Raw genomic sequence first — 14943 nt, 5'->3', positions numbered from 1 at the left:
ATTAAGGCTATGCCAGTTTCTTTTATTTGTCTTTTTACTGCTGTAAGACTCACATGTCATTACAATTTTACCATGTAAACCACACTTTTCATAGAAAAAACAATGTGATCACTGAAAAAGTACACTACAGAGTCCCTCAGACCCTCAAGTGTCTTAGCTACATGTTTGAAAATGCTTTATCAATTCTGTTAATTTTTAAACAGAGTGTAGCGGTGCAAAGAAAACACAGATTACACAATGCTAGAACTATTTATTAAGCATCCATAACAAAGGCTAGATGGTGCAAGAGCTTAGTGTGGAATCCTTCAAACTCTGAAAGCTTAGTTCAAATCTAGGATTAGGTCACAAGTAAAAATTAGTAGGTGGTCTCATCCTTTTGTGGGCATTGTAAACTATTCATAACATTTAGCGGTTCCCTGGTATTCTAACCTTAGGCCTCTATAACAGGCTGATAGTGTTTTCCTGAAACATCGCCCCACCCTGTTAACAGGTGTTGATACAATGACAATAAAAGAATAAGTAAATTCTGCTGACTCAAAGGCAAGCAATTCTTTATACTACCTGAATATAAAGGAAGTGTGGAGTGGCTTTCTAGGAAAGAGGACCTAAGGTGTGGGCTGAGCAGTGTAATGGAAGGAGTATTAGACACAAACAAGTTTGTGGAGAAGGTTTGAGCTCATTTTTTTTTAATTACTTTGTTACCCAAATAACAAATATTACAGGATCTTATTAGGGGATAACGCAACAAGCCGCATTTATTGTGAACACAGAAACTTCTGTAGATAGTATCAAAGAAAAGAAAAGTATCAACACTGTAATAACATTAATATTGTGCTCTACTTAGTGAAATAGCATTAATAATAATGTAAACACTAGGAAAACAGTATTAACACTATACCTATACTACAAATTACAGAGACATGTTTCAATTGATGCTTTCATTCACATTCACACACACTGACAGGCACACACAGATAGAGACAGACAAACATACATAGGGATCTTCCAGATGTCATAGTTACCAGCTTCTTGGTGCTCATGATAGTCACTGGCCAGGTGACTAGAGCATGAGGATGAGGAGCAAGGTTCTGCCAATGCGCATCGGTACTCCTGGCTGGTGTGATGTTGTAGACCCGAACCTCTAGCCTTCATCTTCTTGTCCCATTTTATAGGGAAAGGACCCCATGTAAATCTATGGGTTTTGCATTGTCATGCTGCAACTGCATTCTTGGTGTGATCCTCAATCACCCACATTGTTGCAAGCCTGATCAGATTTTGTCCTTTGAAATGGGCTGGCTCCAAAGTTATCAGGGTGGGCTCCTCTTCGGCCATTTGATCATCTTTGCTTCTTTCTTCTTCCCTCAAGCGTTTTAGGTGAGGCTGGTGTTTTCTTCATGTCTGTTTCGATATCCCTTACTCAGACCAATTGTTCAATCACTCTTTTTGTCTACACCCAACTCAATTGCTCAGCCATTCACACTTCAGTCACTCAGGGCCAACTCCTAGCTGAAGAACTTACATATTATTTTTAGAGCAAACCTTATTTCATTTTTGACAGTGTCTTTCACAATTAGATAGATGCATTACATTGCACAGTGTGGCTTTTGTACTTAGAATAGGATTTTTACAAATATATTGGAAGCAGGTAAAATTAACAGATAAACTGGCCAGTGGACATAGTACAGACATTTACAAACCATCTTAAAATTATACCAAGTGCAGACAGACTTGAATTAACATTTAAAAGGGTAGAACAGTAAGAGTCAGTTTGAGGTTTTAGCTTTTGATTCAGACTGATGTGCCTTTTGGTAGGAAGGGGGTGTTTGTGGCTCTGTTCTTACATATATTTCAGAAACAAGATTTTGGCCAACAACTTATTATTTAATAAAGCCAAACCCAGGAAGGGGTTATACGTACTGTATAGGCTCTATTTGTAGAGCAAGTTGGAAAAAGTGCTTGCTCAAAGTCTCTTTTGATCCAGGTTTTGCAAGTCAGGATTGATATTCATTTACTGATTTGAGCAAGTTTCTTTAGTATCTGCCTGCATTGCCTCTGGCTTGAGTCCAGTTAAGTGTTATTGATGTCTGACTTCATGAGTACTAATTTTCCCCCCCCCTAATATTTCTCATGGATTTAAAAGCCTTTACTTGCTATTGCTGAAAAACAGTGATTTGAGATTCTGGTTACTGATTGCTTAGTTTATTCTCTTTCTGTAAAGTGTAACTGGGTAAATATAGGAAAAGCAATGAAGAATAAATCTGAAGAAATTTACGTGGAACATTCAGAATTTAGGAAGTGGTAGCCTGAAAAAGTTCAGCTTCAATCCAGCATTGTACCCCATGGAATAAGTGCAAAGAAATTTTGGGGAAGCCCTCAGCTGACCCCAACTGATGAAAATCATGGAAAGGAAGCTTCATGTCACTAAATTATTAATACAGTTAAATTAATACAAACTGATTCCTCTTAAATAGATTGTTTAATCCATAAAATATTTTAGCTACTACTCATTTGCACTTGATCTTTACAGGCCTTTGGTAGGCAAAATTCCTGTTGATAGCAGCCTAGAAAGAAATGTTCTCTTCAAGTCAACTTTGGCATTTTAAAAAGTGGCTGTTCCAGTATAGGATAAGAAAAGAACAATGAATCAATTAATAACTTTCTGCTTTTTAAAATATTTTAAATATGGTATACAAATGTTAATTTTTTCTGTCACCAAACTACATAAACTTAAACGTTTTACCTAAAACCATGAAACAAATCTAAAATGGTTTATTACATTCATACCTGGTAAATGGAAAGATAATCCTCGCTGCACTGTTGCTGCTTTGCACACATCTCACTACAGAAGGATTCCTCCTCCGTAGGGGAACTCTTGAATGACTTAGAGTTGCTGTCATGGTTGCTACCCAACCGTCTCTCTCCTACCTGCCCATATGGGAAACACAGCTGGGGAAAGGCGGTTGTGGCAGGAGAGTCCCTTACTCCTTGTTAGAGTCCATCATTAAACACCACATCAGCTATGACCTCCTATATAAACCAAAACTGAACAAATTATGTTCTCAAAAATAAGAGCTGTGATAAAACATGAAATAAGGTAAATCATTCCTAACAGAGGGTTATGTTGTGGAGTCCTTACTCATGAAGTCAGTGTTAAGTGCTCCAGGCTGAAAGGGCTCACGCTGACTGTCATAGAATTGCTATGTAACAATCAAAGAATACTGAGATTTTAATAACCTTATAAACATAGAAATATGATCTGGTTAGTGAGGGGAAGTTATTCTGTATTTGGGCTATAAGACTTTCCTGTAGGAATAAACTGAAGTACCTTAAAAGGGTGCTGGGGGAAGAACAAACAGAAAGAAGATAATGGCCCCAGATAAGGACAGCTGAGGACAGACTTGAAAGACAGTGGGCAAAGTTGGCAGCTTTGATGAGCCTGCATCCTGTCCCCCACAAGTTGTGAGCCTTGTTCTGCCAAGACTGGGAGCGAACTGCTCACAGGACTATAAACGCTTAAAAGTTACTTAATCTGTGGGAAGCAGGATGATCGAAAGGACAAAGCACCTTTTAAAGGAAACTCTTCCTGAAGCAAGCAGTTGAAAAGGTGAGTTAAAGGAACAGACTATGCCAGCTAAACCCCAGATGGTTTCAGGGATGGGGTGGCAAGATGTCTACAGGAAGCTTAGACCTACCACTATCCCCATGTGGAAGATAGTTAGGCACCTGGTAAGCTAGATATGCATGGGACTGCAGTCCAGGGCCTTGTCTAAGGGTAAGAGAATCATGGGATTCCCCCCTTTGGGGAGGTGAGACCTTAAGGAGTGGTGCACCCAAAGAGACCAAGAAGATTCAGAGGTCCAGTTAGCTCAGTAACTGACGCTCACCATCTAGGGTAAGGACTGCAAATCTGGCCAAAGATGATAGAAATTATATGTTCACTTCTAGTCCACTCACATATGGCTTCGTCACTCAGTTAACAAATTTATTTCTTTGGAAGGGAGGGAGGGAAAGAGTGATCTAAATTCCATGCGTATTTCACAGACAACATAAAATAGAAAGGCTGTAAAATCTGACAACACAAATCCCAATGTTTTCAGGAATGCCTTGTATTAGAGAAAAATTAAAGGTTTACTTTATTAGCTATACGGGTAAAAGACTAGCATATGACTTATAATGGCTTCATCAACTTTTGAAGTCAATGGGAGTGGAGAGTGCTCAGCAGCTGGAAGGATTAGGCCATTGAAGAGCAAGCCTTGGAGGTTTGACAGAATAACATCTGGGAAGAAATAAAGAGGATTTGGAGGAGAAAAATTGCTCATACATTTTAAGTTAAATAATTTTTGGTCTTTTTTACAGTAGGCTGATCATTAACAATAGGCTTCAACTTGGCTATTTCTTCCTGGTTACCAAGGCTGGCGATTGAACAAAAAAACCAAACAGTTATTAAAAATCTGTTTATGTAGTACAAATGATAAGAAAAATTGGGCAGAGCATGTATATTAATGAAGAAAACTTTGGCTTGATTTGTTTTCTATATCTAACAGTTGCACAGACTCTCATTTGGGGAAGGGGCAAAACTGTGCCCACAGTACTTGGAATGTTTTCACTTTGTACTAGGGCTTTCAAACACATCCTGGAAACAATTTCTGTAGCCCTGAGTGTACTGTGTCCTATGGTCCATATGAAGAGGGGACCCTCTGCAATAGATCACACATCTTTAATATAGAAGGATGGGGGGAGAGGCAGTCACCTCCATGCCAGTGTCCTTCACACTAGATCTTATGAAAGCGTCTCTGCAGGTCCAAGTAGCTGCGGATGCAGATGGCAGCTTAAGGAGGGACAGGGCTGGAGAGGATGGGCATTGTCCCCATCCCTCCTCCCCCTCCACATCTAGTGAAGTACCTCACGTAGACAGTAACAGGTTGTATTAGCTTTCTATTGCTCCTTCTCCATGACTGAGGTGGCCTTTTAAGGGGATCCCTGGGAAAACCATTGGTTAGAGAAGCTCTGGCCATGCACTGGGGAGGCAGGGCATGTTGCCAGGGGAACAGAGCTAGCGCAGGAGCGTGGGTGCACTGTACGTATGTCTCTGGCCTTGTGCAGGTTGATTGGGATTTTAGGGGTTGTGGGTGGCTCTGATATTTTCCAAATCGAGGAAAAAAACCTCTGAGAGAAGAACTTTGTGGAAATTTCCTCCCTCTTCACTCCCTCTCATGGGTTTTCCTGTGTGATGCTGCAACTGGGCCCTGTGTATTTAAGGTCTTATATTGGCAGCCCTTGATCCCTTTGCTGCACATTTAAATCCAAATCTTCCCAGCACACAGAGGCCACCGAGTAGCAGGAGGACCACTTCACTGGGCTTACAGTAGCTCTCCTGCTGCTGTGCTCTTCATTGTTTGACATACTCCCAAACCTTTCTGTGTGGGAATGCAGACATCCCCTCTGTGGAGTTGGACTATATAGTGCACAAGGGATGTGTAATATCTGTTTGGGATCCCTGAACACTAGAACTGCAGCAACTGCACTCCAGGCATGGCCCTCAGGCCCAAATCCTGCTAATTTTATTTGTCTGTGCAAACCAGGATTATGCTCTTAACAGGCACTCGGAAAATCCAGCCATATAATGGAAAAGCTAAGCAAATCTAACTTACCAGGACACTAAATTAGGAAAACGCTTAAACATATGCTTAAATCCATCCCTGTTCAGGAAGGAAATGTAAGCATGTGCTTAAATTTAAGCATATATTTAACATTAGTCAATGGCAGTGTCTTGAACATGAATGCTTTCCTGAATCAAGGCTTAGATCAATAGTGTAACTGATTTGGAATAATCTAACACAGAAGTCAAGTTATATTTATTAACATGTGGCCTTACCATGCCACATCAAAGAAAAATTACATACTTCAACTTTTATGTTCCTGGTTTCTTAATCCTCAGAAAGGCGCTGATTGCCAGGCTGGAACAGGCAGAAGAGGAGAGCATGGATGCTGCTCAGCTGGCTAAGGAGTATGCGGAACTGACAGAGGAGAATCGGACATTGAAGCTGGCTCAAACACAGTGTGCAGAGCAACTGGAAAAGCTTAGAATACAGTACCAAAAGAGACAGGGCTCTTCATAACTCTCAACTAACCAATAAGAGGCAGTCAAATCCAGTATTTGTTCTGTGCTGGCCAAGGGGTTTTAAAAAAAGGTTCTGTTGTAACACTTCGCTAGAAATACAGAATATGTAAAAGCCTATATTTGATTTAATGCTTGCCAGCCAGTAGCTTAATATAATGGATATTTTATTTCAAGTAACATAATTGAATCTAGCCCCATTATATGTTCTAGTAGATCAGGTTTCTTTTCTAAAGATATTTCTTCCAATTTAAGAAGATATGGACACACTAGAAACTGATATAAATAGTCTCTGTGTTGGGAGTTGGACCATACTAAGGCATACAGCAGGGGCAGTGTTAATATATGGAACACTGGAACACACTCATGTACTTCTAACTTTAGTTTAGTTTAGTTTTCTTTTTTGTTTTTGTTTTTATTTTTTTCATGCCTAAAATGTTTGGAAATTATCCTAAATTTTAATCTGGCTATGGCTCAAGACTATGCTCTAGTTATCTGACATGTTGATAATGTCAACTTTAGGTTGTTTTATAAAGTCTACAAGATTGCACATTTAAAGTATTTTAATTAAAGTAACACTAACAAATCATTTTCATCAAAGATTCTATTGCCAGTAATAATTTAAGTTATTAAATTGTGAGCAGACAGATGAGGAAGTTACCGTATACTTTGCTAGAAATTCTTTTCTTTTTAAAATTCATTTGTACTTTTTGGCATGCAAGAAATGGAAAAGTAATGTATGGACACTATAGTGGTGAATAAATAAGACTTTATGGTTCTTAGTGGAGAATACTTCAGTAAAAGTACCATAATTATATTTTGTTTTTATTTTGTAGGCTGTTTTGGAAAATAAATGACTGAGGGTAGGTACTAGACAGTTCAGTGATATATGAATAACTGGGAGTTAAAAGGTTTATTTTTCTTTGCTCTACTTACCACTGTATTTTCCTAAATCAATTGAAAATTCTTTGCTATACTTCCATTCTATTCGTACAGTATTTTTTTTCATTAAAAGTGGATATTCAAAAAAGCTGTTTTGTGCCCCTCACTTCCTTAATCTTCTCTATATTTTAAATTCTACTAGATTGGCAGCATGTTAGACTTCTGTGAGATTAGAATTAAATACACAAATTTTATGATCAGGTGTCACTAAGGTTACACTTTTAATATTAAAAATGTTAGGAATTGCAAAAGGTAAAACATTCACCATAACCTCTAACTTTGACCACATTGTTATTGTACTAGATTAATCTAGGCAACTCTCACTGAAGTCACTCAGTGCCAAATTTGCCCCAGCTAGTGCAGCACAGAGGCATAAAGGAGTCCAAGGTGCCTACTTATCCCTCTCTGCTGGCTAATAACATCAGGTAGCAGCATGGACCTCAGGTAAGAAGTAGTCTCCATAGGGCTGCTGCTTACCTCCTCATAGAGGATGGGGACAGAATGGGGTGGGGACCAGGCAGAGTCTAAACTCCAATCTCTCCAGCTCATGAAGCAGCATATCTTGTACTGGGTCTATACCTGGGGCAGTCTACTCTCTTCCCAGAGTAGGAGGAAAACAAGAAGGGGAATTGTGTTGGAGTCACAATCTTTTTCCCTGGGATGCTTAAAGGGCATGTAATAATGTACTGCCCCTTATTTAGGGCTGATCATTATCTCACCATGTAGTCCTCATTGTTGTGTATGCAAATTTGAAAGCAAAACTGGACCCATATGTTTAACAGCATAATGAATAAGGCAAAAGACTTAAGATATAAAATGTGGGCAAAGTAAGAACTGTGAGGCAAATTCTGTGCTGACATGCACCTGTGTACTCAGTGGGATTGTCTATCACAAGTCACAATTTCAATGCCAAATTTGATTGCTTCATGTTTACCTTAGTTCATTTATCTGTTTAAGAAAACAGAAAAAAGACACTGAAAACCCCCAATGGTTTAGATTTTTAAAGCCAACTTGGGAATTTAGACACAGATTTCTTAGCTGATTTCAAAAATATTAACCAAGGTCTTAACCAATGATTACATTGTTCCAGATGGGTAGCCGTGTTAGTCTGTATACAGCAAAAACAACAAGAGTTCTGTGGCACTTTAAAGACTAACACATTTAATTTTAGCAGGCATAAGCTTTCATGAGGCTCAGCTCACTTCGTCAGATGAAGAGGTAGAAATGAGAAACATTGGATCATCATATACATATACAAGTGCATAGAGAACAATGGGGGAGGTGGATGAAAGCCGGGTACTTGAGGTCTAATGACAGTCATTGAGTAGGAGGTGAGAATGGGTGAGCAAAGCAATTTACCTCTTGTAATGATTACATTGTGCATTGCCACAGTAGTTCAATTACTTAAAATTTAGTTTACTTTAGTTTAAATTACTATGGAACTCCATAGAGACTAAGGAACATAAAACCACATGTCAATAAATTCAGTAGATTGGCTTGTTATATAGTAAATCTAAATTCCATGGAAATTGTACTGTCCAAATATGCAAAACTGACTTTAGTTTCTTAACGCAATTAGTTACACTTCTTGTGTGCAGATTGGCTTGGGAACAAATCTTTAACCAGCTAGAAAGTTTCCACTTGTAAAGTGAAGCAATTTGCATTAGGCATGCCAAATGTCAATAGCTTAGCTCATAATCTCGTGGAAAAACCTGTGGAAAGCCCAAGGTTAGGCAGAAAAATCTGAGTCAGACACCTTGGGGTTTGGGGTAGTCAGGGAATGTGATCTTCCTAATCTATTTATGTTTTGATCAGTATGTAAATCCCATGGATCTTAGAGAAAGCCTGTGCAGATGCCCAGATACTGTAATTCTGTTCCCCCCCCCTCCCGATGGTACTGTGCTACCATGGTCTTGTCATCTGGGATAAATCTTTGGATAAGGTTCTTATTCAAAGCCCATTGAAGTCAGTGGAAATTCCCTTTGACTTCAATTAATTTGTGATTTTTTTATTCCACTGATCTGGTCTTTTTCCATGTAGCAAATGCTGTGTCCCCTCCCCACCCCCATATTCTTAATTATAATGCACAATCAAAAATAGCTCACTTTTAATTTACATATGTGTATTAACATGAATGCACATGTTTTTAAGAATAGCAGCTCATCACAAGAAAAATTAGTAAAATCAAAATGGAGGCAGATGGAAAAGAAAATAAATCAAGAAAATACCAAATAAGAAAAAGAAGAGAAAAACTAAATGATCTGACAAGTGAACAAAATTAGATGCACTGAACTTTGTAAATCCATTTGTAGGAAAATGAAAATGTAGAAAACTTATTTAATAATAATTAAGACGCTACTCACAGTATGTAAAGAATGAGTCGGTCAGAGTAGCCTTCTATGAAGAAACTATTGGTTTGTTTTTCTACCAATGGCTATTTTTTTTGAAACATTAAAGCATGACATAATAAACTTTTACATATTCAGTCTTGATACCTGGGTTTTTCTTAAAGCAGCACAACACTGCTCAAAGATTTAATACAAATTATATTATTTATTAAAAGATTTGTTCATGATTTGTGTTCTTTTCCTCTACTATTTAGAAGATTATGATCTAAACTATTCTGCTAAAAATCCATTTTAAATGTAACACTATATACAAAAGGAGATTTTAGGTAATTATTTTAAAGGTGATTTTATATTGTATTTCATCTCAGAAATTTTAAAGGCCAAGTTCTTCCTCTGAGTGTACATACCTAGCTGCCAGTGAGACCATAAACTTTGGCTACATCTAATTGTAATTTTCATACAGAAAGAGAGTAGAGTGATCTAATTTAGGCCCCAATGCAGCAGGGGTCTTCCTTAGTGGATCCCAATGCAGAATCAAGGCTCAAGGAAGGATAGGAGCAAAAAGGCTTAGCTGACAGAAGAGGAATCTAAATGTATAAAGCTGCATATATATTCTGTCTCTTCGTTATTCAGTCTAAAGATATCAAACATATCAGTGCAGTGACATAAATGCAGTTACTTCAGGTCAAGTCACTACAGAGAATGGTGGGAGAAGAAAAATGATGTTTTAAAAAAATCTATGTTTTCCATTTCCAATTACTGTTTACTCACTTCCTTACAAACATACCTAATGCTGAACAAGCTTACTTAAGTATTCAATTTAACAAGGATATGACTCATGCAATCTTGAAACTGCCAAATTCTTGAGTGATTTTATATTAAAAAAAAAAAAAAAAAAGCTGAAAAAGAAGCAGTAATTTTTCAGAATTGTTTCCTTTTCCTGGAATATGTTACTATTCCAGCTTTCTTGTGAGTTTATGATCTTTGGAAAATTCCTAGAATTGGTGTTCTTTAAAATTTGGCTTATTATAGGCTAGTTCTTAATGAAAGATGGAGATTGTTCATGGTTCTTAGAAAAAGACATAGATAAGACACATAAGTTCTTTTAAGCTTCCCCTTAGAATTGATGGTTAACACATCCAAACAGTTGTGGTGTTGTGGTATAAACCCTTATATTGATATCATATTAGCCATGGGACCCAGTTTGACATGAGCTGACCTATCTAAGGGACTGGAATAAGGTAAGTGCATTTAAAAAAAATCATATATACTATATGTTTTTCAAATGGTAACACATATTTACAAGATGTCAATGTTGTTTGTTGCTGGAGCTTTGCAATAGTTAAATAACATAATCACTAGATCCTACATGTCAGAGAGACAAGGTGGGTGAGGTAATATCTTTTATTGGACCAACTTCTGTTGGTGAGGGAGACAAGCTTTCAAGCTACGCGGAGCATAAAAGCTTGTCTCTCTCACCAACAGAAGTTGGTCCAATAAAAAGATATTACCTCACCCACCTTGTCTCTCTAATATCATAGGACAGACATGGCTACAACAAAACCGCATACAGATCATATGTATGGCACTTTGGTTTCACACTTTAGTGGGGTGCTCATTAATTTTATGTTATCACAGTAGTGGAGTTAGGGAAGTCACGTCAGAGTGGGAGCTGATTATCAATGCAGCACTGGACATTATGCTTGTTCTCTGAAAAGTGACTATTTAAATTGCATTATGAGTTTTCATATCTGTTTCAGTGACTCCTGATCAAATTTGTTCACTTTACTAGTAAAAAGTTGAAGGTGGGTGTTTCTAACTACCTGCTCTGCCTAACTTACCTAAGGCAAGTAGTTAGTGTTTGTTTTTATTTCCTGGCTTGCATTTCATCACCAGCAGTTAAGTTTCTGTGGCCTGAATTCTGCCCTGTTATACTTGGGTAACTCTGTTGTAACTGCAGTGACCAGAGCTACACCAGACCTGCATGAAGTCTTCAAATTCCTCTCCATAAACAGCAGAATCACGTTAGTCAGGACCCTTTGCAACCACAGAGTGGCAGAGATTTGACCCATAGAAATGGAAGATTATACATTTGACACCATATCTAGCTGTCCATCTAACTAGCAAAGGATCAGATCAGTTGGCATATGCTTTTCAAAGACTTCAGTTGAAAAGTCCTAAAAGAGACTTCTTATCCTAATTCCTTTAGAACAATGGTCTAGGAAATCTTGAGCAGTTTTTGTATATAACATTTATCTAAAACACATACTATTAACATTTTTAAAATGTGAATACTTCTGCAGCATACAGTGATGGAAACATTTATTGATAGAGTGTACTCTTCCCTAAAGAAAATCAGCCAGATTCAAAACAGAATTATTTTGATCAAATTTGAGGCAGTGTTGGTAACATTGCCTATTATTAAGGTTGCCCAACACTTCCCAATATAACAGCCTGTTTTCAGTTGCTTCTAACTTTGTCAAACTTTAACTGTTTGGGCTGAAATTTCCCATGTCAAGTGTGAGCCTCAGGCTTACATTTATTTTTGAAATTTTCAGCCAAAATAATTGAGCTATTTTTGAGAATGAGGGTAGGCAAAAATATGGTTTTTGCCCATGTTAGATTCTGAAAAGCTTTTTTTTAGACAACTCTAGTACTCTCATGTTTTGGCACAGAGCTGTTGACATTTGGCAGGGGGTAGCCTGTGTGTTAGGGATATGCCTTTTGCTGTGTCCATGAAAATCCACCCCAATTTGGCCAAGTTACAAGCCTTTGAAAAATCAGTTTGCACATGCTCATTAGAAACATTTAATTTTTTAGATTTTAACAGCTAAAATCTCCTTAGATTCCATGTACAGAACATGCTCCAGCCTTTCACAGCTTCTAGGGATGACCAGACTGTGCATGCACCATTCCCACAGAGTGACTGAGCATTCTCCCTCCACCCCAGGGTTACAATATGTTATATATTAAAATATATATTATTCCCTACTATTGTCTCCTGCAGAACCCCAACATCTTCAGTCCATCACCTGTCATGTATATCTGTATCAGACATGGACTGGTCACAGAGCTTCCTTCTGAGCAAGATACACACCAGATGTGTTCATCGTAAGATCCTCTAATACTCTGTCAGGTATGGCCTAGGCTTGTTTAAACAAGGTATTTTACACACAATGCTACCTAGTGGCTGAACAGTATAATATAGTTTAGCATTCCCTTTTCAGTGGTCCCAAACTTTTTAGGTTGCGCCCCTCATTACCCCTGTCTACACTACCACCACTCCCGCCTTCCACCAGCTGGGGTGGGGAGTGGGGCCATGGTCAGGGCTGGGAGCTGTGGCTAGGAGTGGGGCTGCGGGGGCTGAGGCTGGGAGCGGGGCCACAGCAGTTTGTGGCCAAAACTGGGAGTGGGGCCATGGCAGCTGGGAGGTGCTGGGGGCTGAGCGGGGAACAGTGGCTGGGGGCCAAGGCCAGGAGTGGGGCCCCAGTGGCTGAGGCTGGGACAGGGCCGGGGGCTGAGCTGGGAACCACGGCTGGCAGCAGGGGGGCAGTGCCAGGAGCCGAGGTTGGATCCATGACTGGGGTCCGGGACCAGAGCAGAGCTCAGAGTAGAGTGGCGCTCCTTCCCCGCCTCCCCATGGAGGGTGGTCCAGGCCCTGCCACGCCCCCCTAATCCCCTCAGTTTGTGGACCTCTGCCTTATATCTTCTCCTTTAAGTACAACAGAGTCGAACTTCAGAGTTGTGAACACCTAGAGAATAGAGGTTGTTCATTACTCTGAAATGTTTGTAACTCTGAACAAAACGTTATGGTTGTTCTTTCAGAAGTTTACAACTGAACATTGACTTAATACAGCTTTGAAACTTTACTATGCAGAAGAAAAATGCTGCTTTCCCTTTATCTTTTAGTATTTTACATTTCACACAGTACTGTACTGTATTTGGGATTTTGGGAGGGGCGGGGGTTGGTGTCTGCTGCTTCCTGGTAGGTCTCTGCTGCTTCGTGGTTGTGTAATTCTGGTTCCAAATGAGTTGTGTGGTTGACTGGTCAGTTCGTAACTCTGAGGTTCTACTGTACATCTCTAGCACTTACGCTATCACACTAGCTTTGAAGTTCAGTACATATCAGTTAAGTTTCTCTGAATCATACTTTTCTAAGTGCATGACCCAAATGTGTAACAACTTGGTCGTATGGCTGTCCATTAGTTGCAATGAATGGCTGTGGTCAGTTTGGAATCCTTGAGTCGTTATCTTCTTGTTCTGCATCTGCCATCTGTAGAGTTTGCTATTGATTATACTTTCTGAGGAACAAACTGTAGATGTCAGTGGTTTCTGTTGAACTGTCCACTGTCGGTCTCAATCACATATGATCTGGGTGCTGAATTCTTTTCCTTTGGCAGCTGGTGTTGTCCATCCCTTTTCTCCATCCAATTTGACACACACAGTCACCAGGTTCTAGACCTGGCAGGTCTCTGCCTGAGTGACATCTGTTGTAAAAGTGTTCATAAGCTCTTTTAGCCTTTTTTTCTGATTTGGCTACTGTCTTCATGTCTGTCCATTCTGGAAATAGGTTATTTTCCAAAGTTGGAACAGTGTTTCTGCGTTGTCTTCCCATCGGGAGTTGTGTTGAACTATATCTAGTAGCTGATATTGGTGTTGAGTTGCAACTCAGAGAAGCAAGGAATAGATCTTCCTGCTGTAGGATTTTCTTGGCTGGCTGTGCAGCTCTCTGAGCCTCTCCATTCACTTGTAGGTATGTGCGCTGCTACTAATATTATCAAAATCATATTTTGTTCAGAAGGACTTCAATTCTGCTACAACTAATTATAGTCCATTGTCCATCCCTAGTTGTTCTGGAATACTGAATGGAGCAAAGTGCACTTCAGTTTTTTGATAACACTGACATGCTGTGTCTTTCAAGTATTTTATTTCTATTATCCTGGAAAAATAGTCTACAATGACCACATAATGATGTCCTTTGAATTCACATATATTTGCAACTAGTCTCGGCCAAGGTCTTTCTGGTAGAGGTACTGTTATTAAATGTTCTTCGTGTTGTGTTGGTTTGTTAGTTCTGCAAAGTTCACACGCAGATACTTTATTCTTTATGTCCCTTGCTGATGCCTGGCCACCACACTTACTGACTGGCTCGTTCTCAGCATTTAGGTGATCTTTGATATTCCTCATGGATGAGATTTAGTTTTTCTCTTCTCATTTCATTTGGAATTACGATGCTATTGTCTTTAATCAAGACTCCATTTGACTTGTTTAATTGTTCATACATCACAAAGTAATCTCTTGTCACTTCCATAGTGTCCTTTAGTTTAGATACTTGGGTTAGCCACTTCTAATGTAACTTAGAACTTCCTGAAGTTGCGAGTCTGTCAAAGTTGCTTTTTTTAGCTGGAGTAGTGTCTTTTCTGTCTCTTGTTTGTATGTGTCCACAGCATCCACATACACCTTTACATCATCTTTGAGCTCATGGATAGGTGAGTGTGATGCTGGGCTCTGTGACAGTGTCTGGTACTACCATTT

At 39.1% G+C, this 14943-nt stretch overlaps 1 protein-coding gene across 5 annotated transcripts in view; it reads left to right on the top strand.

The window, feature by feature from the left end:
* Positions 1-7142, top strand: part of MAP3K7CL (MAP3K7 C-terminal like) — a 42845-nt gene extending 35703 nt beyond the window's left edge. For all 5 annotated transcript variants that reach the window (XM_067565654.1, XM_067565653.1, XM_067565656.1 and 2 more), the window contains one exon: positions 5939-7142. In XM_067565654.1, the coding sequence (XP_067421755.1) occupies positions 5939-6119 (181 nt within the window). In that variant the 3' untranslated portion in view covers positions 6120-7142. The remainder of the gene's footprint in view (positions 1-5938) is intronic.
* The last annotated feature ends 7801 nt before the right edge of the window (positions 7143-14943 follow it).

This window comes from Emydura macquarii, unplaced genomic scaffold (assembly GCF_026122565.2).
Source record: "Emydura macquarii macquarii isolate MOO-44397 ecotype Brisbane River unplaced genomic scaffold, CSIRO-AGI_Emac_v2 contig_2681, whole genome shotgun sequence".
Taxonomy (NCBI): Eukaryota; Metazoa; Chordata; order Testudines; family Chelidae; genus Emydura; species Emydura macquarii.
Note: the sequence above shows the minus strand (reverse complement) of the source record. Positions and strands in the feature narration are given on the sequence as shown.